The 20,785-nt window shown below is 41.1% G+C and overlaps 2 protein-coding genes across 8 annotated transcripts in view; one reads left to right on the forward strand and one right to left on the reverse strand.

The window, feature by feature from the left end:
* Positions 1–2: 2 nt before the first annotated feature.
* BBOF1 (basal body orientation factor 1) lies at positions 3–11,411 on the reverse strand. Of its 3 annotated transcripts, XM_026120317.2 has the most exons (10): positions 10,920–11,411; positions 8,737–8,802; positions 7,836–7,979; positions 7,353–7,433; positions 6,910–6,980; positions 6,364–6,508; positions 5,443–5,942; positions 3,899–4,003; positions 2,163–2,231; positions 3–449 (listed from the first exon to the last, which is right to left on the reverse strand). In XM_026120317.2, the coding sequence occupies exons 1-10, from the start codon at positions 11,331–11,333 to the stop codon at positions 314–316; spliced, it is 1,731 nt and encodes a 576-aa protein (XP_025976102.2). In that variant the 5' UTR covers positions 11,334–11,411; the 3' UTR covers positions 3–313. The 3 variants fall into 3 exon arrangements, with proteins under 3 accessions (XP_025976102.2, XP_064368403.1, XP_064368404.1); XM_064512333.1 differs by lacking the exon at positions 8,737–8,802; XM_064512334.1 differs by lacking the exons at positions 6,364–6,508; positions 6,910–6,980.
* ENTPD5 (ectonucleoside triphosphate diphosphohydrolase 5 (inactive)) overlaps positions 11,368–20,785 on the forward strand; it is a 27,213-nt gene continuing 17,795 nt past the window's right edge. Inside the window, exons 1-3 of one of the 5 annotated variants that reach the window (XM_064512342.1) lie at positions 11,368–11,453; positions 18,551–18,829; positions 20,103–20,182. In XM_064512342.1, the coding sequence (XP_064368412.1) occupies positions 18,613–18,829; positions 20,103–20,182 (297 nt within the window). In that variant the 5' untranslated portion in view covers positions 11,368–11,453; positions 18,551–18,612. The other 4 variants (XM_026120415.2, XM_026120414.2, XM_026120413.2 and 1 more) reach the window with 4 other exon arrangements.

The following is a 20,785-nucleotide window of genomic DNA, read 5'->3' on the forward strand; positions in this document are numbered from 1 at the left end:
TCTTATGCTGCATATAAATGACTTTATTACAAAGTGAAAAGATATCTTCATCAAATTATATTATAGAGAGTTCTAACCAGTAATCCAAATTCTAGATTGTATACAGGGTCATCCTAGCTCCTGCCTTGGGAAAGAATAAAATTTTTGTTTAAGAAGGAAGAAAATACTTAAGTCATATTTCAGGCTAATTTCAAACGAGTAGTCAAAGCAGCAATGTAGCAGACTCGGGATTTAGAATTGCAGCATCGCTCACAAGATGACTTCACAAATGAAAAGTGCCAATGAGAGTAATTGCAGTGGCTGTTGGTCTTGTTCATTCAAAATGTACAGCTGCCTTAGTCTTTGGTGTGAACATCCGAATATGTGGAAGGATTAGTGCAGATGATGATGACTCTGATAATTCAGCCTGCTGTGTAATGAATGTTAGGCTGGGAGGAATATTTTCTGTGCTGCAAAGGTAAAATATTCTCGGTTAACACATTAACACACTGGCATTCATTCATACACCTAGGAAAGGAATGCTAAATAATAATCCCTAATAATATCTACAGTTGTTCACTTTCAAATCAGCTTCATTTTCTTCCTAATGAGTATTGCTGTTCTGACTTTTCTGTTGCCCTGTGAAAACCTGCTAACTTTGTCCTTTAGAAGTTCTAAAAGCCAACTTTTCCTGTAATAAAACCAGTCTTTATTATCAAGCTTAACTGATGCCTGAAGTGCTGCAGGAGTATCCCTGGACTATTTCCAGACCAATGTTCTAAATGATTATGCAATCCTTTCACGCATGCAAATATCTTTTCTGATTATCTGCGTTTTGAAAGACAGTTTTTAAACAGATGATTTTAAATAACTGCATTAGAAATATAAATCTTATATGTGCTTTTTTTAGTTAATAAAATGCCTTTTTAGATCAAGCTGCAGATGCTGACTGATCATGATGTACCTGCCTCATCTCACTGCTGTTACTGCTTTTCACCCACCTTGTTTATCCTCCTCCTGATTTCAACATTCACTATAAAAAAATTGAAGAGTATATTTTCTATATTACACAAACATAAAATCTCATAATAAATTTCTTTAGCCTGTGTTAGAATGCAATCTTACTGCCAACTCTTTGTCTCCTATTTAAAATAGTTTCTTGCCTAGAAGGCACTGCAGTCTAGATTCTCAAAACTATTTAGTAGTGTAACTCCCAATAATTTAAGTTAAAGTAATGTAACCATCTTTGAGAATTGGACCCTATGGTCACTTTTGCTTCTATTTATCTTTTTTCTCCTCTTTGTAGACTGTGAGCAGACCCTTATGCTTGACACTATCTCCAAGTCGCATGCCTAAATGATTCACTCTATCTGCAAAAAAGGCCATAAGTCACTTCCATCCCACTTTTGGAAGTGGCTATTGGACTCACGGAAGGAACTGTCTGTCATCTTTCCGTATAAATTTTTCCAGTGCTCCTCTTTATGAACTTTCTCTGGCTATCTGGTATCTCAGTATTGCATTGTAAGTTTTGTGTGCTTGCTTGCCTCCTGTTTGACATATAATGCTCCATGATAACGTGCCAGATGCCCTCTCTTCTAGTTCCTCCAAAGTTGATACTGTTTGCCTTGGAGCAGTGTAATTAGTGATACACTTGTATCTGAGTTTGTATCTGTGAAAAATATATATATATTCACATATATATATATTTGTGAAAAATATATGTATATACACGAATGCTTCATTTTGGTCCTTTCTCTTAAAGTGGTTCTATACTGAATGCAAAATCATGTTAATAGCTTTTGCCGTTTAATCAAAAACCCCTCTGCTAGCTGAAAAGGTATCTCCCTGTACAATCAAGGCCTTTCCCAAGAGAAGCCTACAAAATTAAGCTGCTCTTCAGTTTCAGTGACAGGAAGTTTTAGGAAGACATGAGATCAGATTATTTTGTATGAGCTGAATACCTGCTGCTAAAAGACTGGAATGCCAGAAATTTCAAAATAAAACTAAAATTCCTTTCTCTCTTCTTACATACATTTCTTGTGTGTAGACACACCAGTATATATCTTCAGAAAAAACAAAGTATTTCTGAAGTGAAAGGGATGAGAGAGAGACAATTGTATCTTTTTATAAATAATCAGGAGCTGAGGAGATGTTAGACAGTATGGTATAATTTAGCATCTTACCCAACTCTGTTTTCTTCTCTAGTATCAGTGGGAGCTGGAGCTGAAGTGGCCAAATCTTTGCTGTATTTCCTGTGAGGAAGAAACAAGTTCAAAGTGATCCTCGTCTATGGGTGATCTGTACTCTGTTCCTTGTTTTCTAAAATTAACAGCAAGCAAGAAATGCTAGGACACTTGAGCTATTATGGTACCCTCTCCAAAATCAGCACTGATTTGAACCTGAATTTAGTTCACTATGGAACTCTATTCTTTGCTGCTAAATCATTACATTAAAAGTGAATGTGGAACGGGATATGCACAGGTCAATGTTGCTGTGCAACAGTTTCTGCTGTTTAGCTTATTTCTAGCTATACAAAGATGGGAATGACTTTCTCATATTTGCTGTTAATAGGGTCTAAATGATCTTCCCTTCAACTGTGAAGACTATCACAGTCACTGCCAGACACTGAACAAAATATTAGTTCATCAGTCCATTTCCTTTCTGATTCCCAGTCCGTAGATTTATTCCCTTAACAGATATAATAAAACTGTGTTTGACTTTTTTTAAAGGAAGAAAAGCTCTAAGTTAGCACGTGTGTGGACAAATTATTGGCAAATAAAAGAATGCTGTCTTCCCAAAAACAGATGCTAATTACATGTGGAAAACCCCTAACTTCTTTTCTTAGAACATTAATAGAATAATATTACTTGAAATACACACATCAAATATCTGTTTTATATTGGCAGTCATTGAAATTATCAAAAACTTTGTTTAAAAAGAAATAAAAACTGTTTTTAACTTAAATGTTTTTAAGAAATTAAAATGAAGTGTTTGTGTTCCTTTTCTTAGACTTTCATACTATACAGCTTTACATGTGTCCTTGTCCATTGGCAAATAGTGATAAAAGGAGTTAAATCCATGCATAAAGTAGAAGTATAAAAGCTACATGTGCTGATGGGCAAATTATTTAATTACACATATCTTACTCCTGCTGTAAAAAATGCAACAAAATTTGTTAATTTTCTATTATTGTAACTTTTGTAAATTATGAATTTAAACCAATGCCTTTAATGTAGAGGAGATGATTTACACCTTCAGCATTAGCTCTCCCAAACTACATGAAAAAGTATAGCATTTTAGATTTCTATTTAGGTCCTCTTATGCATGCTGTCATATATTCAGTTCACAGCTTATAATGTATTTAATGCTGTTTAACTTTTGATTTTCCGGTGTGAGCCATATTTTAGACATCTCTAAAATCTTGCTCATAAGCTTCTTATGCTGACACCAATGAGCCATAGGATGAGTGTACTTTCAATAACCTGGTTATGAAAATTTGTATTTTTTCAATACTGGGCAGATTGCTTTATGGTGCTCTGATTGAAAAGAAATATATGTGGGGAGTGCTATTGTCACCATATATATTATTTATTTGGTAAAGATGGACAGGAATTTGTTAGTGATTGAACAAAATGAATCCTACTGCACTAATCAAAGCTAATTCTCTACCTTTCTGAGCACTATCAGAAGTTTTCGTCCAGTGGCTTTTATTTGATACTGCACACAAACATCTTACAGTCTAGTCTGGTGCATGTTCAAAATTAGCATGTATCACCTATTAAAAAGGTTAAAATACCTCTCACCAAGCCACATAGGAAGCTCTAATGCTAGATTCAGAGTTTCTTGGAAGCAAGTTATCAGCCTTATTTCTCTAACAGGGAAAGCTTTGCATTCACCTACTGAAGAAACTGAGTATTACCATAGATTTGTACCATTCATTTTGGCAAAAAGTAATCTTAGAACACGTTCTTTTTGTTCCCATGTCAACTCACTGATATCAACTTTTTCAAACTGGATTTTTTCCCTGAAAAACACAGAAAAAACATACAAAAGATGTATTAGGAGTCCAAAGGATTCTATATGTGTAAAAAAGGTTTTCAGTTCTACCTCTGATGTTCCATTGATTTCCTAGGTTGTGTTCAGCTATTCATAGCACATAAATAAAAAATAAATCTGAGCACACAGTGCTGTCAGCTTCTAAATATATGGCTCTCTAAACTATTAAGTAGAACAAAACCAATGATTTCTATTATACATGTAGTGGTTATAAATACTACTGTTTTCTTTTAGTATTTACATATACTTAAAGAAATTTATTTTCAAGTATTATTTTCAAGTATATTTTCCTTCTCTTGCTTCTCCGCTATTCATATGTAAAAAGGTCAATTTCTACACCCAATTTTCTTTCCCAGTTCCAGTCTCCCCCCTCCTCTTCCCTCCAAGCAGAAGCCTTCTCAAGTCTCTATGATCACTTTCATCTCTGGGCTTTGAATTCATGGTGTTTCTGCTGTATCATTTCTGAAATAAGGTAACCAGAAATGAGCACAGCATTCCAATTGATTGCATGTCACTAAATTATTCAGTGGTCAATACATACTAAGCAAATATTTTATTTGAGAGTGGGATACTTTTGATCTTTCACTAGGGATGTATACAGACTGCACCTATGCTGGACCTTAACTTCACAGATTGAAATCTAAGTGCTTGGACCTGCTGTGGTTTGTAGAGACAGGATTAATAGCAGCATGTTGGAGAACTGTAAAACTGGCCACTGGGGCATGTGTAGTCCCAATTTAAATTAGGCTGCATCCTAATACAAATTCTGAGAGACTTACATCTAGAAATGAGATTTTGTTTTATTCATTTTAAAACTTAATTCTGTCAACTGTTACCATAGTGTGTGTGTGCCTGATTCTGATATATCAGCGTCTATTTCATATAAAGGCTTAATTTTTACATTATTGTGAAGCTTGAGGGAAACAGACTTTGAAGACACAGTGCAAAGCAGGGGCTTCTGAAATACAGAGGAGCAGCTGAACAAAGATTGGATTTGCCATCAACTGGATGCCTCTGTTAAAATGATCAGCAGCAAAGTAAAGAGCTGTTAGCATCTTAACCAATTTTTCAGACTTCAGGGTTGCTAGGTCACTAGAGTGAGCGAGCGGGCTATTCCCTTCCTCTTAAAACAGAAGAACAACACCTACACAAAAAAAGAAAAAGGTTAGAGATGCAATAATAATTGTTTAAAAGAAATCTCAGATTACGAAACACATCTATACTGAAAATTCTGTATCAAATTATACAGCACATGGCAGGGGCCTCTTTCCAGCTTATTTTTAATTACATCCACGGAAATAATAACCAAAAAGTGATGGCCTAGTGAAAAATAGTGCTCTCAAACTCAATACTAATTGATAGGGTTTTACGCCTCATAAAGTTATTTTTAGTTTGATGTTTCAATACCAGTTGCATTTCTCTGCTTCTTCTAGGTCTTTGTATACACTATTTGTGCTGTTTATGTTGCTTTTGAATGTTTTGATTTTGGGAAATTCTTCCTTCCCTGCACATGCATCCATCATTTTTCTGTAATAGGCAGTTTGGGCCTTTTCCTTGTAGTGCTTCCTGCTGGCTATGATCTCCTGCTTCACGTGTTCCAGAGCATCTAGGAAGAACCTTTCCACCTCAGTCCTCTCATCTAGGATGTTCCGGGCTAGTTTCTTCACTCGGTTCATCTCACGATCCTTCATTTCTAGAAGTTGCTGCAATTTTTTGACCTCCATCATGCCTGCCTCATTTTGTATCAGTGCCTGATGCTGTGTTCTCTGAGTCTCTGTCTCAAATTCTCTGGTCATGTGACATAAGGCCATCTCTAGCTTTTCCACTTTATGCTGCAGATCTCCAATCTGTGCTTTCTGCTGATTGATCTGTAGGATCTTTTCCCGAATCAAACCCTCATTGGTTTCCTAAAGGATAAGTAGAAGTTATTTGGGCTTTATTTTATTCACAGCAAATCTGGAAAGTTTTTTTTTCACCAACACTGACAACCTAGTAAACATGCTGGCACTTTCACCCTGGAGAGCAAATGCTGATCTAGGGTCAGGATTTTGTTTACAAAAGAAGCCATATAAAGGCAGCTGTGTATAGTACACACTACAAAGAGACCTATTCTTAGTGGGCCATCATAGGAAATCTTTCCTTCTTTCTTTCTTTCCCATAACTAGGATAAAATAAGAGTTCTTCAGATAACTCTAAATTCAATAACTGTGGAGGGCTCTGACAGAGGAGATTTAACATGTCAGTGAACTTACACCTGTATCCAGACCTTGGGCTTTGAAGACCCCTTCCTGGGGGAGAATAAAACACAATTAAAATAAGAGCAGAAACCTTCTCCTGTAACAGAAGAGTTTTGTCCTCCTCTAACTTCTGCTTGATTTTTTGCAATTCTGTTGCCTCTTTCAAGTGGCAAGTGAAAGCATCATGAAGATGAACATTCTCCTTAAACACCTCTCTCCCAGTGCTGTTCAACTGCCTGGACAGAGGAAAACAAAGAGCTATAATCACAACCTTTCATGTTTGCTTACATTAAAATCAGTATTTCAGTGTCCAAATTTCAGAGTTAAGTGGCAAAATTCTTACTGGTCTGTACCAAGTTCTTTTAGCTTTGCCTCTAGTCCTGCATTTGGACTGGGACAATGAGATAACAGTGGTGCCACTGTGATAACATTACCTCCATTTCTCCGCTGGAACCAGTTTGAGTCTCATGGCGGAAATGTCAGGATGATGACACCACTTACATTGAAAAGATTAAAACAGCCTAGGTCATCATCTGTTTTGCCCTTCGAAGCCTATGCAGTACTGTGGACAACTTGTTCTTTAGAAAACAGTGTTTAAATGGTTTTGTAGAGAACAGGAAAAGCAAGTGTTTCTTACAAAACAGCCTCACGATGGGCAGTCTCTGTCATCATTATTACTTTCTTCTCAGCATCTTTTTCTAGTCTTTTCTGAAAGGGAGAAAAGCCTGTTTAAATGTTGCCTGAGATCCCATGGTATTGAAGCTAAAATCTGACAAAGTGCAAACTCCAAAATCATACCAACAGTTTTCAACTCACACAGCTTCTTGCTAAAACAAATGACCTCCGGAGGGCACTGAAGCTCCTGATGGAAGTGAATATGCCCTCTCTGGGATCCTGACATCCCACCTCTTTCATTTGAAAGATGCAGTTAGCCTCCAGCTCATTCATTGTACTTGTATTGACATGGGATATTATAAAATCCTCATTAAAGAACAGCTAAAACTACATACGCCAGAGTAGTCAGTGGGAGAAATCATACTGTTTTAATAAAAGATTCTTTAATTGCCTGTCAGTCTTTACCTTTTCTTCAAAGAACCTCTTCTCCAGTCTCACAACCACTTCCTCATGTCTCTTGTTTGAGGTCTCCATTCTCTCTTTTAACTGTGAAAAAAATGTTTGTCCTCACTACTGAAGGCAATATCACATTTTCACAGCAATGCATCTATTTTCATACTGACAAGAAGCTAAAGAAACCACCACAAAGTAAAATTGAAAGTAATTTGCAATACTAACCAACCAAATTCTAGAATCACATTCTGTTTCCATCATGGTTAGTTTTGACTTGTTATTTGTCCTGTCCTTAAAGTGAGTTCTGGTTATGCAATTTGCATTTTATCCATCTAATGCTTTTTCTCACTCTCAGTAGACTGTACTTAAGGAAAACACTCCAATAAATTAGCCATATCTGTTTTCCTTCCCCACTGCCAACTTCTGTACTGCTATGCAGACAGAAAGGTTGCTTTTTAAATAAATATTCCAAATCCATACTTATAGCAAACTTACATCTTCCAGCTCTTTCTCCATAACCGCTTTTTTCCTGCGGAACTCTTTTATTAAACTCAGTTCTAACTGAATTAGGCCAATTTCTCTGATTTTTTTCTGAAATTTCTCCTCCAGTTCTTTTACTTGTTGGGTGTATTGGTCTGCCTGCAAATCAGAAATTATCAATAAGAAAACAAAATGAGAGCAACTAATCATCAAATATTGTAACATAAAACACAGAACAGAATGTCTGAAATTATACTGAACTACAAAGTTTTATAAACCACAAATCTACAGGAGTTCATCACTAGAAGAAATGCTACAAACTCAACAGAAATGATCCTCCAGTGAAAGAAAAAAACCTAGAAATGAGTGGTAAGTGTAAAGCAACATCCATACCATCATTTATAGCCTTTTCTGCACTGTCTAATCTGAGGCACGGGAGAAAGTTCCTTGTGGAGACTACTCAGTGGGAGAGATAGTCTCAAAGTGATGATTAACAAAATTCTGTGTTTCTTACTGAAGTCAGATTAGTAAATAATATTTTTCTTAGTTCAAGAATTTATAGTTCATCAGTAATGAATGAAGAACTGCAACAGAATTCATATTAGTTATTGTTTATCTCAGCACAAATGAACATGTTTTTCCTGTGTTTCTGGCTGTACTGTTACTCAGCTGGTTCCTATACTATCTCAGATGCTATAAAAAATTCCTATTATTATCTGAAATAATACTCTACAGAGTCATAGGATAACTTCCACATCCCCATTTTTTTTCAAGTTCTCTTTCCACACAAGATGCTTGCATCAAAACCTTTAACAGCTAGCTGCCCTAACTTGTTCCTCTTACTAAAATCAGAGCTACTGTTCAGCCTGATCAGAGGATCCCATTCTTCTGAGGAAAAGGAGAAAAGTTCTTTCACCAGTTTCTTGTTCTCTTCTTGCGCTTGCTGTTTCAAATCAATCAGCTGCTGCTTCAGTTTCTCAGTCTATGAAAACAGAAATCAAGAAGCAGTAAATGGAGGCGGGGGGAGGTCTCCTAGCTGTTTTCTTCTCTTCATATTTGATTATAAGAAGGCACCAGAATTAGGGAAAAGTTCCTTCATTTGCAGTGTTTAGGCTGACTGAACCACACTTAAAACCAGCAAGTGAAAGAACTGGCTTTTATTTGGGTTAAGCATAGGCAATAATGCAAGCCTAAATAAAAAAAAGCGTATGTATTAGATAAAAACAGATCTGTAAATTTACTGAAAAATTAAATTCATGCAGATAGAACGGTTTCTTCCTTATCATTTTGGATAGTGGTGCACAGTGTTAGAGAAGCAGTTCAGTAATGTGAACAGAAAAAGAGGAGGAGGACAGACAGACAGAGAAAAATAGAAAGCTGAAAAAGGATCCAAGTTAGAGCTTTGATACTGGATATAGGCTGAAGAGAAAAATGTTGGATATGAGCAAGAAAATTGTCTCCTGCTGTTTGACTTCCTCAATATCCTGGGATCCAGAGCTTTGTACCTTCTTATTCAATAAATGGGACTGGGTTAAAATCATTTAATTCCATTTTCAGTTTCTATTTCTAACTGAAAAATGGGTGCTTTGTTTGATACTTGGATTAAGAAAAGTAGGAATAGGATTAAAGCAAAGCAACTTCAGAAAGATAAAATGGAAGCTACAGTATAGGGCTGTGTGAAGAAGCTGATTCTGTGTTGGGGCAATTTCAATTTCAGTCACAGCAGCCTCATTAGTGCACTAGAGAAAATGAACTTGTTTACAGAAAAATCCGCAAACCTGTTCCCTATTTCATTAAATTAAAGTTGATATGGCTTCATTTAGCCTTATTCTTTCTTATTCAAAGAAACCCTTATGGATAGCAACAAGAGAAAAGAAAAAAACAGTATAGTTAACTGAGTACAATTTTACAGAGTTGTGACCATCTCTGCCTCAGGGATGCATCATTGCATAACATAAAAAAGTTGTTTGAAAGACACATTTGGAGGATATCTAGTCCAATCCCCTGCTCATAAGTGGGACAAATTCAGAGTTAAATAAAGTTACTCAGTCAAGTTCTGAAAACCTCTGAGAACAGATTCCACCACCTCTCTGAGCAATCTGTTCCAGTGCTTAATCACTCTCATTGTGAATTCTTTTTCCTTATATCCATTTGTAATTTCCCTTGTTGCAAGTTGCGACTGTTGCCCCTTATCTTTTCTCTGTGCTCTGAGAAGAGTTTGGCTCTGTCTTCTCTACAACCCTCTCCAGGTAATAATCCAATTCCAAGCTGAACGAACCCTGCAGCCCCTTCTGGTATGTTCTGTGCACCAGCCCCCTGACCGTTTTGGTGACCCTCCACTGGATTCTCTTTGGCTTACTGATACCTCTCTTGTACTGGGAAGGGGGAAAGAAGGACGTAGTATTCCAGGTGTGGCCGAATGAGGCTCAGGTAGAGGGATCGCTTCTCTCAACCTGCTGGCTTTGCTCTTGCAGCCAGCAGTGTGGTTAGCCTTCTTCGCCACAAGGGCGCACTGCCGACTCACCCAACCTCTCCACCAGGATCCCACGTCCTTCTCTGCGGAGTTGCTACCTAGCATTGGGAAAGGCCCGGGGCCGACTGCAGTGAAATTATTCCACCCTGGGTGCATCTGTCTTTGACCCCCGGTATCTGAAATACGCTGGAAGAAAGGCCCTGCCATTGTTTTGCTACAAGTGGTAGTACACGTGCAAGCTGTATCTTATCAAGACAGTTTGATGTTTGGGGAATTCTGGGTGCAGTCTTATTTCCCCAAACTCGTCCGTACTTCAGAAGCTCTTCTTGACTAATTGATAATGTTCGCAGTTGTACTTCCTCGGCTGCAGGTCTCCGAAGGGCTGCGTTATGGCACCTTGCCCTCTGTAAAGGAGCCTATAGAAACGGCAAGACCCAACGGGATCCAGCTCGGGCACCTTACTTCAGAGGTACTCGGCGCGCGGCGCGGCCCGCCCCGGCAGCGCCGCGTTCACGGCGGCTGTCACGGCGCCCGGGGCTGGGCCCGGGGGCCACCGCCGCCGTGAGAGGGGCAGGGCCTCGGGGGAGTCCCGCGGGGCGAGAGAGGCCGCCCGGCTCAGCACGCACCTCCTCCGCCTTCTCCTGGTCCTGCTTCCTGAGGAAGCTCATCACGGCCATGGTCTCCCTCTCCAGGTGCTGCTGCCGCCACAGCAGCTCCGCGTTGCTCTGGGCCATCAGACGGGCGGCTTCGCGGTACTCGGCCCGGGACGCCTCGGTCACCGCCAGCCGCGCCTCCCATAGCGCCGCGCCGGCCTTGGCCCGCTCCCCCCGGGACACCCGGGCCGCCCCGGGCGGAGAGGACGAGCCGTTACGGCGCGGCGACGATGGCCCGCCCGCCGCGCGCCCCGCGCCCCCGGCCGCCGCCATGGCGACGCCGCCCCGTTGCCGCGGTAACCGGCCGCGCGTCACCAATCCCGCCTCGCGCATCGCCCGCCCGGGGACGCCCCGCGGAGCGAGGAGCGCGCGGCGGCCCGTTCCCATGGAAACCGGACGGCGCCGGGCCTGCGACGTCCAACGCGCGCGACGGGCGCGTCACACGGACGCGCTGACGTGGCACGCAGCACGGGCGTGATTGGGGGGCGGGAGCGCTCCAAGCGACCGGTGAGCGCGCGGGCGCGGACGGGCGCGCGCGGCGGGAGGGGGGGAGGGGACAGCGCCGCGCTGCCCTGCCATGGAAACCGCGGCCTTTCCCAGCGCCCCGCCCGCGGCGCCCGCGCGGCCCTGCCCGAGTCACCCGCCCCCTCACCCCCGGCGCTCCGCTCCGCTCGCGGCGGTGAGGGCGGCCCGAGCGCCGCCCCGCCCGCGGCGTCCCCGACGGTTAAAGGCGATTGGCGCGGCCGTTGGTGAGGCTGCGGGGATATCGCCGCCTCGGGCTGCTGCCTGGGCGGAAAGAGGTGAAACGCTCTGCCGTTGTGTTAGTGGGGCAAAAAAAAAAAAGTGTATGGAAAGCATGAACATGGCTTAGGAATGGAAAGCAGGGAGTTGCAAACTGCGCTGCCGGAGGCCAGCTCGGGAAGTCGGCTCCCTCAGGGCTAAAGGTGTAACTGGGTGAGGCGTCGTCAGCCTGGAGGAACGGGCAGGGAAGCGGGGGGATGAGCAGCAGGGCGGAGGGAGAGGCAGGATCAGTGCTGCCGGCACCTCGACGAGGCAGTGGTGATTCGTTGAACTCCATCTCGGTTTGCGCCTCTTTCAGACTTTCCGGGAAGCGTCGTGAGCTTGACATCGTAAAAATGTCAAAGCGCAATGTGTGATTCTTTACAGAGTCTGAGGTCTTTCTCCTTTATTTTTAGTAATCTGCTTTTATGCTATTGTCATCAGGACAGAACTGAAAGAACTGCGCACAGGAGTGTCACCTTGATCTAGTACTAATTATGAATAATCAGGGAGAAATTCTGTCTTTGAAAAGAGAAGTACAGGATTTTGTGTAGAATATAGGGGTAGTCATGGAGACATTTGTCATTTGCTTGGACAGAGAAAAAAAGTGTGAAAATCCTTTAGGGATGTTCATTGTAAATGTTTAGAAAGCTGCCGTTTGATGTGTTATTCACTACTAGTGGAGAAAGAAAAAATGCTTTAGAGTCGAGGCATATAAAACCTAAAAATATATAACCACGGTGCCCTAATGATAGTTAGATTTGAAAATGGGGTGTTAAGGTCTCAGTCCCTGAATTTTCCTGGTGAAGATTTGGTAAGCCTTTCTATGTGTGCATCTGGTAACATCATAGATGTGCTGACATTGGCACTTGAGTACCACACAGACTTTGATCAAAACAGGAGCCTTATGCTCCCCAAGTCTCTCCATTTTCTAACAGTACCAACTGGTCTAATAAAAGATACTACTTACAGACCCTCTAGGTGCACACTTGTAAGAGCTAATAAAGTTCTATAGGGACACTAATAAACAAACTGCAGGAGAGTTACAGCAGTCTGTGGAAAACTGCCTTTGTCTAATTAATAATAGGATTTAAACCCCACTAGGTCAAAAATGAAAATAAATTATAGTGCCTATGTGTCTGGAGCCCCAGTATGGGAAGAAAAGATAAACACTGCTGATAAAACATGATTGTGAGATTGTTTCCTCCCCCCCCCAAGCATTTAAACCTTTAGATCCAGAATTTGGACCAAAAGTTATGTTTGCAAAGACAATTTTATCATTATCTTTATGGAAATGCCGGAAAACTCTGGCAGTGAATTCAGTTGCTGCTTCTCTTGTGACTTTAAAACCGTGGACCTTTAAGAAGCTTTCATATTTGTCAAAACAATCTAACAGAGCATTTTTTACTAGGCAGACTTAAGTCCAGACAAAATGTAACGACATTTTGTCGGGGGGGGGGGGGAGGTAAAAATGTATTTGTCTAGTCATTAGTATTAAGCAGAAGAGCTGTTCATCTCTGAGTTAGGTTTTGTTCCTATTCTAGTGCAGAAAATAAGCTTTCCAACCTGAATGATTATTCTTTGTATTTGATCAATAAATAATATGAATTGAATTACATAGTTCCTTTGTTTTGTTTCCTGAAATATTTAGGATATACAAATACTTAGGAAAATATTTCTAATTAATTCTTAATATTTGCCTATATTCCTAGATATTTCTCTAAAATATTTTAGGAAATGAAGCGTGGGAAATTCTTGTGTATCTGAGGTACACTGCTTTCCCTTCCACTCAGATCAGACAGGCTTATTTTTGCAGGGAGATGCTCCTGGTGCTTGGATTTGGGGTTTGCGTGTTCTTTTGTCAGAAAATATTGAAGAATGCGAGTGACTTTCTCGTCTTGAAATGTTACCGATGTTCTGCGTGTGGCAAAGTCTAGCAAAGGTTGTGCTTTGCTGTTTTAAGGTTTCTTATTACATTCTGACATTGTTTTGCTTCTTTTGTTTAAGGAAAGTTTGCTTGGGGGTTGTGTTTTTCTTGTTGCTGCTTTGTGTTTTTGGGGGGGGGGCACTTGAGGGGTTGGTGTGCTCTCAGTTCTGGCTTTCTGCAGGATCCAGGTATTTTTGGATCTTTGAGTCTGTGTAACTTCCAAATCTTTATATTGGATGTGCTTTAACTCTTCAGTTTACTATCTAAAATCTGCCTTATACGGATGATATTTACAGAGGTTTGGTATGTGTTTGTAAATGAGCATTCTACCTTGAGTGACTGGAGTCAGGTCAGTGCTGTTGAAGTCAACTGTAATGTTTGCGTAAATGTTTTACTAACTTGTTGAACTCGGCTGATACTTCATCTTCTTGAAATTTGTCCCATGTAATTATCTGAACAGGTTTCTCTGTTAGTATTGAATAATGATAAACTCCCATTTGCATAAAACAATTCGTCTGATATTTTATGTGCCTCCATGACCTTATAATTTGCCTGATAAATAGTCAGCTCTTACTAGCCAAAAGCGAAGGTAAAGAAAAGAAGTGCAGGTGCAGTGTCTCTTTCTTGCCTCAGCGCTCCAAAGGGGATTTCGTTAGGAATTTTTGGAGTAGAGTAGCTGTTGCTTCTGTCGTGCTCCAGGTGTGTACCTAGTATATTCACAATTGATTTTGATTATTACTGCTTATTAATAAAGAATAAGAAGATAGTAAAATGAGACTACTGATGATAATCTGTGAGTTTTACCTGCCGAACTGCTTGCCTATGTTAAAGAACTTGTGCTCATATTACCATTACCCTGTTTTCTGCTTTTTTCACTGCTTCTGCTTGTTGTTCATTTCATCTCTCCTTTTGCATTTGTGTATCAGCTAGGATTTTAAGCTGTTTGAGAGAAACTCTTTCAGAAATAATATTCTGGCTTCTCAGGAACTAATCTCTCCCTCTTGTGTAACTCTACCTTAAAATTTTTCCTCCGTCCTTTCTTTTGGTCCTTGCTTTCCAAAATCCTTCTCCGTTGCAGTTTCTGTCATGCTCTGCTCATTTCTCTCTTTCATTTCTTAGTCTCCTCATCTATTTTTATGCTTTTTGCAGACACTGTTTTGCAAGTGTACTTGGGTAAATGGTCTGAACGACTCAGCAAAGAGGCTCAAAGTGATGGGGTTTTTTGGTTTGTTTGTTTTCATTCTTAATGAGAGAGGAATAGTAAAATCCTGAGTTTACTTTCTGGCCTTAGGAGGATGAAGGTGGAAAGAAGAAAAGCCAGCAGAGAAGCAGAGGGTGGAAAGTGTGAAATGGCAGTGGATGACTGAGAAAGGATACCAAACAGGGATTTAGTGAGGGAGTGGCTGGGACGCTAAAGCTCTTTTACTAGTAAATCTGACAAGAAAAGTATATGTTAATGGTGCCAGTTGGTCAGATATTTTCAGACCAACTGAGATTTGAGGCTTGTATAAGTGTCACGCTATGTTTGTAATAGGAGGACTCTGGAGTTTGTTCTTAAGGCAGGTGCTTACATTTTATTTGTGATTATTCAGTAAACAAAATACTGGTATTGCACAAGAATAACACCACCTCTTTTGACCAACTGGGATCTAGTATTTTTAATACAGCTTTATATTCTGTTAAAACAGCTCAGCCCCTTGGATTTTCAGTAGAACAAATGTGAGTAATACCAACTACATCTTCAGTACAAATCTGTAGCTATGAAACTGCCACACAGCTCAGCACTTTCTGTTAACTCTGTTCAGGATAAGACTTTCAGCCTTTACAGCTTAGGACTAAATTTTTGCTCATTTTTGCACAAGATGGGAATGCTTGAGAGAGTGTTCCAGTTGGAGTTTTCTGTCACAGAAGGGCAGCCAGGGCTATTGCCTGTCTGCAGAATCTTAACATCACTTGTCCCCTTCTCCCTCTTTTCAGCACGTGCTTCTAAGGCAAAGTGGATTAAGAGGTGGTGCTTCTGCTCTCAGCTCTGTCCATTTACTGGGAAAGGGAGGATATATGTAAAAGGTCACAGATGATGATCAAGGTTATCATTCTGAAATGGGCTGTGCATTTTGTTTGCTGTGGAGAGCTGAACATTTGAGCAAGTTACAAAAGCACTGGAGGAATGACTCAGTGTGACATGTTTACTGAGAGTGGATAAAGGTTAATCTCTTTTTGCTGTAATTCGGGACAAAGGTGAATGATTTATATAAGGGAGGGTGTAGAACAGCTAAATCTGGGATAAAAGGTAAGGAAGGATAAGTGAGAATTCTTTGGAGATGGGAGGAAGGTGTATGAAAATAGAGGTCAGCTGAAGTTCACATAGAAAGGGAAGGAGAGAGGTTGGGATTAGGAATAGATAAATTTAGAATATAGGTGGCAAATAAAGATCTTGGGAGAGTTAACATAGTGGGGCTGAGCAGTGGGGCAGTCACTGAAAGATGATTGAATGTAAGGACTAGAAGCAGACAAGAGCAGATGGACATGTGTATGAGACAGAATATTCAGTGCTGTGGGCAAATACAGGTGAAAATTAGTACCTGGAGGGCGATGAACTGTTTCACAGAATCACAGAAAGGTTGAGGCTGGAAGGGACCTCTGGAGATCTAGTCTAACCCCCCTGCTCAAGCAGGGTCACCTGGAGCACGTTGCCCAGGATCATGTCCAGATGGCTTTGAATATCTCCAAGGATGGAGACTCCACAACCTCTCTGGGCAACCTGTCCCAGTGCCCAGTCACCCTCACAGTAAAAAAGTTTCTCCTTGTGTTCAGACAGAACTTCTGTGTTTCAGTTTGTGCCCATTGCCCCTCGTCCTATCGTTGGGCACCACTGAAAAGAGTCTGGCCCCATCCTCTTCACACTCTCCCTTTGGATATTTATATGCATTGATAAGATCCCCCCTCAGTCTTCTCCTCTCCAGGCTGAAGAGTCCCAGCTCTCTCAGCCTTTCCTCATAAGAGAGATGCTCCAGTCCCTTAATCATCTTAGTAGCCCTCTGCTAGACTTGCCCCAGTAGCTCCATGTCTCTTGTGCTTGCGAACCCAGACCTGGACACAGTACTCCAGATGTGGCCTCGCCAGGGGCTGAGTAGAGGGGGAGAATTGCTTTCCTGGGCCTGCTGGCAATGCTCTTCCTAATGCAGCCCAGGATATCATTGACCGCCTTGGCCACAAGCGCACACTGCTGGCTCATGGTCAGTCTGCAGTCCACCAGGACCCCCAGGTCCTGCTCTGCAGAGCTGCTTTCCAGCAGGTCAGCCCCCAGCTTGTACTGGTGCATGGGGTTGTTACTCCCCAGTTGCAGGACTCTGCACTTCCCTTTGTTGAACTTCGTGAGGTTCCTCTCTGCCCATTTCTGCAGCCTGTTAGTCTCTCTGAATGGCAGCACAGCCCTCTGGTGTATCAGCCACTCCTCCCAGTTTTGCATCATCAGCAAACTTGCTGAGGGTGCACTCTGTCCCTTCATCCAGGTCACTGATAATAACAAGTTAAACAATACTGGACCCAGTATTGACCCCCAGGGGACACCGCTAGCTACGGGCCTCCAACTAGACTCTGTGCTGCTGTTCACAACCCTCTGAGCTCTGCCATTCAGCCAGTTCTCAATTCACCTCACTATCCACTCGTCTAGGCTGTACCTCATCAGCTTGCCTATGAGGGTGTTGTGGGAGACAGTGTCAGAAGCCTTCCTGAAGTCAAGGTAGACAACATCCACTTCTCTCCCCTCATCTACCCAGCCAGTCATTAAGAAGTCATTTGCACCTTCTGTATGCTGAGTGTTCTGTGTGTATGTGAATGTGTCTGTCGCTGCATATGGTGGGGGAAGCTGACCAGATGCTCTTTCTGCTGTCAAAATGAAAACAAAAAAAGATGATTATATATTCTCCTCCTTTTTAACTGGGCACCTGTGGGGAACCATACATTTCTGTGCCCCTGTCTTTCCCTTATTAGCATTTTTTTAGGCAAACAAATATATGCAGGGAGATGTGTGTTAACAGAAAGGAGGAGTAGCTGTTGTATCTTAATATGCAATGCCATGTCATGCAGCCTTGGGACTGTGGCTTGTTGGAAGCTGCGTGTCACAGGAAGCTGTGTGAGCAACTTGATTGCTCAGGGTAACTAGTCTAGGTGTGAGTGGGGGTTTTTTGTTTGTTTTTTTGTAATTCTGAAAATGAAAACTTTTCAAGAGAAAAGGGTGAACAACCAAACTGAAGAAAGGAAAAGTATGGAAAAATACCGAGAAGCAGAGCCCAGCTGCACAGCACTGTTCAGTCCCCTGTTGTGCAGAACAGGCTTTTCTTGGGGACCAGTGTGCTGCTGGAAGGATATGCCTTCACTCTCTGTATGTTGATCTCTCCCAGCAGCTGTTCTTAGCCTGAGATGAAATTCTCTTTGTTTATGTCTCTGAATAACACTTGTGTTCTTGCCACAGTATCTCATGTGTGTAAATGTTGGGGCAAAGGGATTCTGCCCTGAGCTTCACTTAGGTGGTTCGTGCATTCAGATAAAACTGGGGCTTTGGGGAATCCTGAGGGCTGTAAATCTTGATTGCCTTGAAGCCAGGTCAGAGAATAAATTTGTCTGAATAAAGTCAAAACTAGAAATGCAGAGAGGCAAACTACTTTAACTATCCTGTATCAGGAAAATGGAGAAAACTGAAAGGATTTTTACTCTGAAAAGATGAAGCAGTTAGATGCAGTTGTAGCACTAAATGCAATAAATCACATCTTTTGCATGGAGTATGGAAAGGCATCCTTTCTGAAGGGCAGAATATCTGTCTGCAGACAGATTTTTTTCAGCAGATTTTTTAAGGAGAGGGTTTTTGGTAAATGTGATTCCTGTTTTTTCTCTGCAGAGGCCACTGGAGCTCTGTGACTGCTGATCCATACTTCAGCTGCTCCAAGGGGACCCAGCAGGATGGCAGCTTCCAGACTGCCCATTCTTTTAGCAGTGGCATTTTCTTCTTTGTCCTGCATTCTTTCCCACTCACACAGGGAGATGTGGTTTCAGGATCTCTTTCCACCTAACACGTGTCCTATAAATGCCAAGGCCAACACTTTTTATGGCATAATGTTTGATGCAGGAAGCACTGGAACTCGGATTCACATTTACACCTTTGTGCGGAAGAGCCCAGGTAAGGCCCTGTGTCAGTCTCTGCGCTTGCAGTATGTTGACTCAAGCTCTGACTTCCTGAAAGAGGTTTTCCTTGTCTGTGTCAACTCAGACTGTGGGAACAACTGAAGATTTTTACTCTCTGTCCTTCAGATGGACCTTTGGGAGATGACTGTTGTCCGTTTGTTGTGGGGTTTCATTGTGAAAATATTTTTCCTTGTACATCTTTTGTAACGTAGACGTTTCATTCTGGGCATGATGGAGAATTCTGAATTTTCAAAGATCTGCCATCTGTGCAGCTATTTAAAGGAATGTCTTGCCAGGGTTGGAAGGAAGTTTACACTATCCTTTGTCAAGTTGTGTGTCACCTTGAATTATAACAGGAGATAGTTCAATTTTGCATATATGTATATATTACACTTTGTAGCAAATTCAAATCACTAAATTAGAGCTATAACCACCAAGGATCTGTGTTGCTTCCAGGAAGAGAATTGTGTATCTGCAGCACACTCCAGCGTGTCATTTTCTGACATGGTGCAGAGGTACCCAAGTTGCCTGCACATGTAACAGGATTTAAGAGAGTGAATTAGCTTGGGTGTGGTGAGCCAGCAAATCTGCAAAGGTTAAAGGCTCGCAATGGGCCTCAGCTAAGAAGCCCTTCAGGGCTGCACAGTGCACCTGTGTGGCTTCACATGGTCTCTACCTTAGTTTGGAAGGGCTTGCACTAAATCCAGCTCTGACGGACTCAACCTGACTCATAGTATGCTGTACTTAGGGATGGCTTCTAGATCCAAGGTGCCCTGGGAGCAGTGGTCACATTTGTCTGGTTTTGCAGCCAAGTGTCTGAGCATAGTCAGCTCTCTTCACCTGTCCTATTAACTCTAAGCTAGATCAATCACCTAAAAATAATTGAGTTGACTGTATGTGTACTTAATTTGAATTAGTATTTCACAGTTTGGGAGATAGAAAGGTTAAGAAATTTTACTAAAATTAGGCAACACTCATACTACCTTGCTGTAACTCATTGTAGTTCATAAATGCAAAATGAACATATTTCTAACTATAACTTGATGTGTTCTTAATAAATTGTTCATGAATTTGGAGAATACATGGGCAACATTCTGTTAAATCTGTTCCTGAGGTAAAGAAGCAGTGATTGTCTTGAGAAGGAAATAGTATTGTTTGCTAAGGGAAATCAAGCACAGTCACTCTACAGGGGTTACAGAAGGCGTTTTTGAAGCTAAGGAAAAAAACTTGAATTGTTGGCAGTTTCATGTAAAATTTCATTTGTGCAGAAAAGCTTATAGAGCTGGAAGGGGAAATCTTTGAGTCTGTGAAGCCAGGTCTTTCTGCTTATGCTGATCAGCCTGAAAAGGTAAGTTTCTCCTTTATTCCCTGTAAATTGATCTTTTTCTGTACTAATGTCAGTTGGACTCTCTCAAGCAGTTTGAATATTACTAATTGTTAAGCAGGGAGCCAAGAAATAAAGCTAAAGATTCTACTATTGCCTCTCTAAACTTGTTGCTTTACCTTTGTAAATTAATTTCTGTGCAGTGAAATGAGAGTTGTTATTCTACATGTTTCACTGATAGAGCAGTGGCTTAATTATTTGCTCAAATGCTTTATTCAACTAGACTATATGTCTTTAAGAATTTCAAAGACAATGTGATTTTTGGCTCTAGCAGCATCACTCTTCAATTTTTATTTCCTCTATAGCTACCCCAAATACGAGTAAATACATACCCCTGTATCATTTACTAATAACTTTCTCAGTTTGTCCTTTTGGTTGAACTTTTCTGTACTAGTCATCGTTCAAAATAGGCATGCTTTGTTTTGCTTCATTTTCATTTAGAAATAAGGATAACATAAAAATTGCATTTTTTTTTCTTTTTGAATTATGTGACACTGACAAAGAGGGTTATTTTCTCTGACTTTTAAAAATTAATTTTAATTTTTTTGTGTGTAGTCACTGTAAGTT

Source organism: Dromaius novaehollandiae, chromosome 5, assembly GCF_036370855.1.
Source record: "Dromaius novaehollandiae isolate bDroNov1 chromosome 5, bDroNov1.hap1, whole genome shotgun sequence".
NCBI lineage: Eukaryota > Metazoa > Chordata > Aves > Casuariiformes > Dromaiidae > Dromaius > Dromaius novaehollandiae.

What these genes read in the sequence shown, in the direction of transcription:
- BBOF1 (XM_026120317.2), bottom strand. Translation starts at nt 11,333, where the DNA reads ATGGGAACGGGCCGCCGCGCGCTCCTCGCTCCGCGGGGCGTCCCCGGG. An exon ending in ACCAGGAGAAGGCGGAGGAG is followed by an intron (nt 8,803 to 10,919) that starts GTGCGTGCTGAG and finishes CTGTTTTCATAG; the next exon opens with ACTGAGAAACTGAAGCAGCA. An exon ending in AAGAAGAGAACAAGAAACTG is followed by an intron (nt 7,980 to 8,736) that starts GTGAAAGAACTT and finishes TCTGATTTGCAG; the next exon opens with GCAGACCAATACACCCAACA.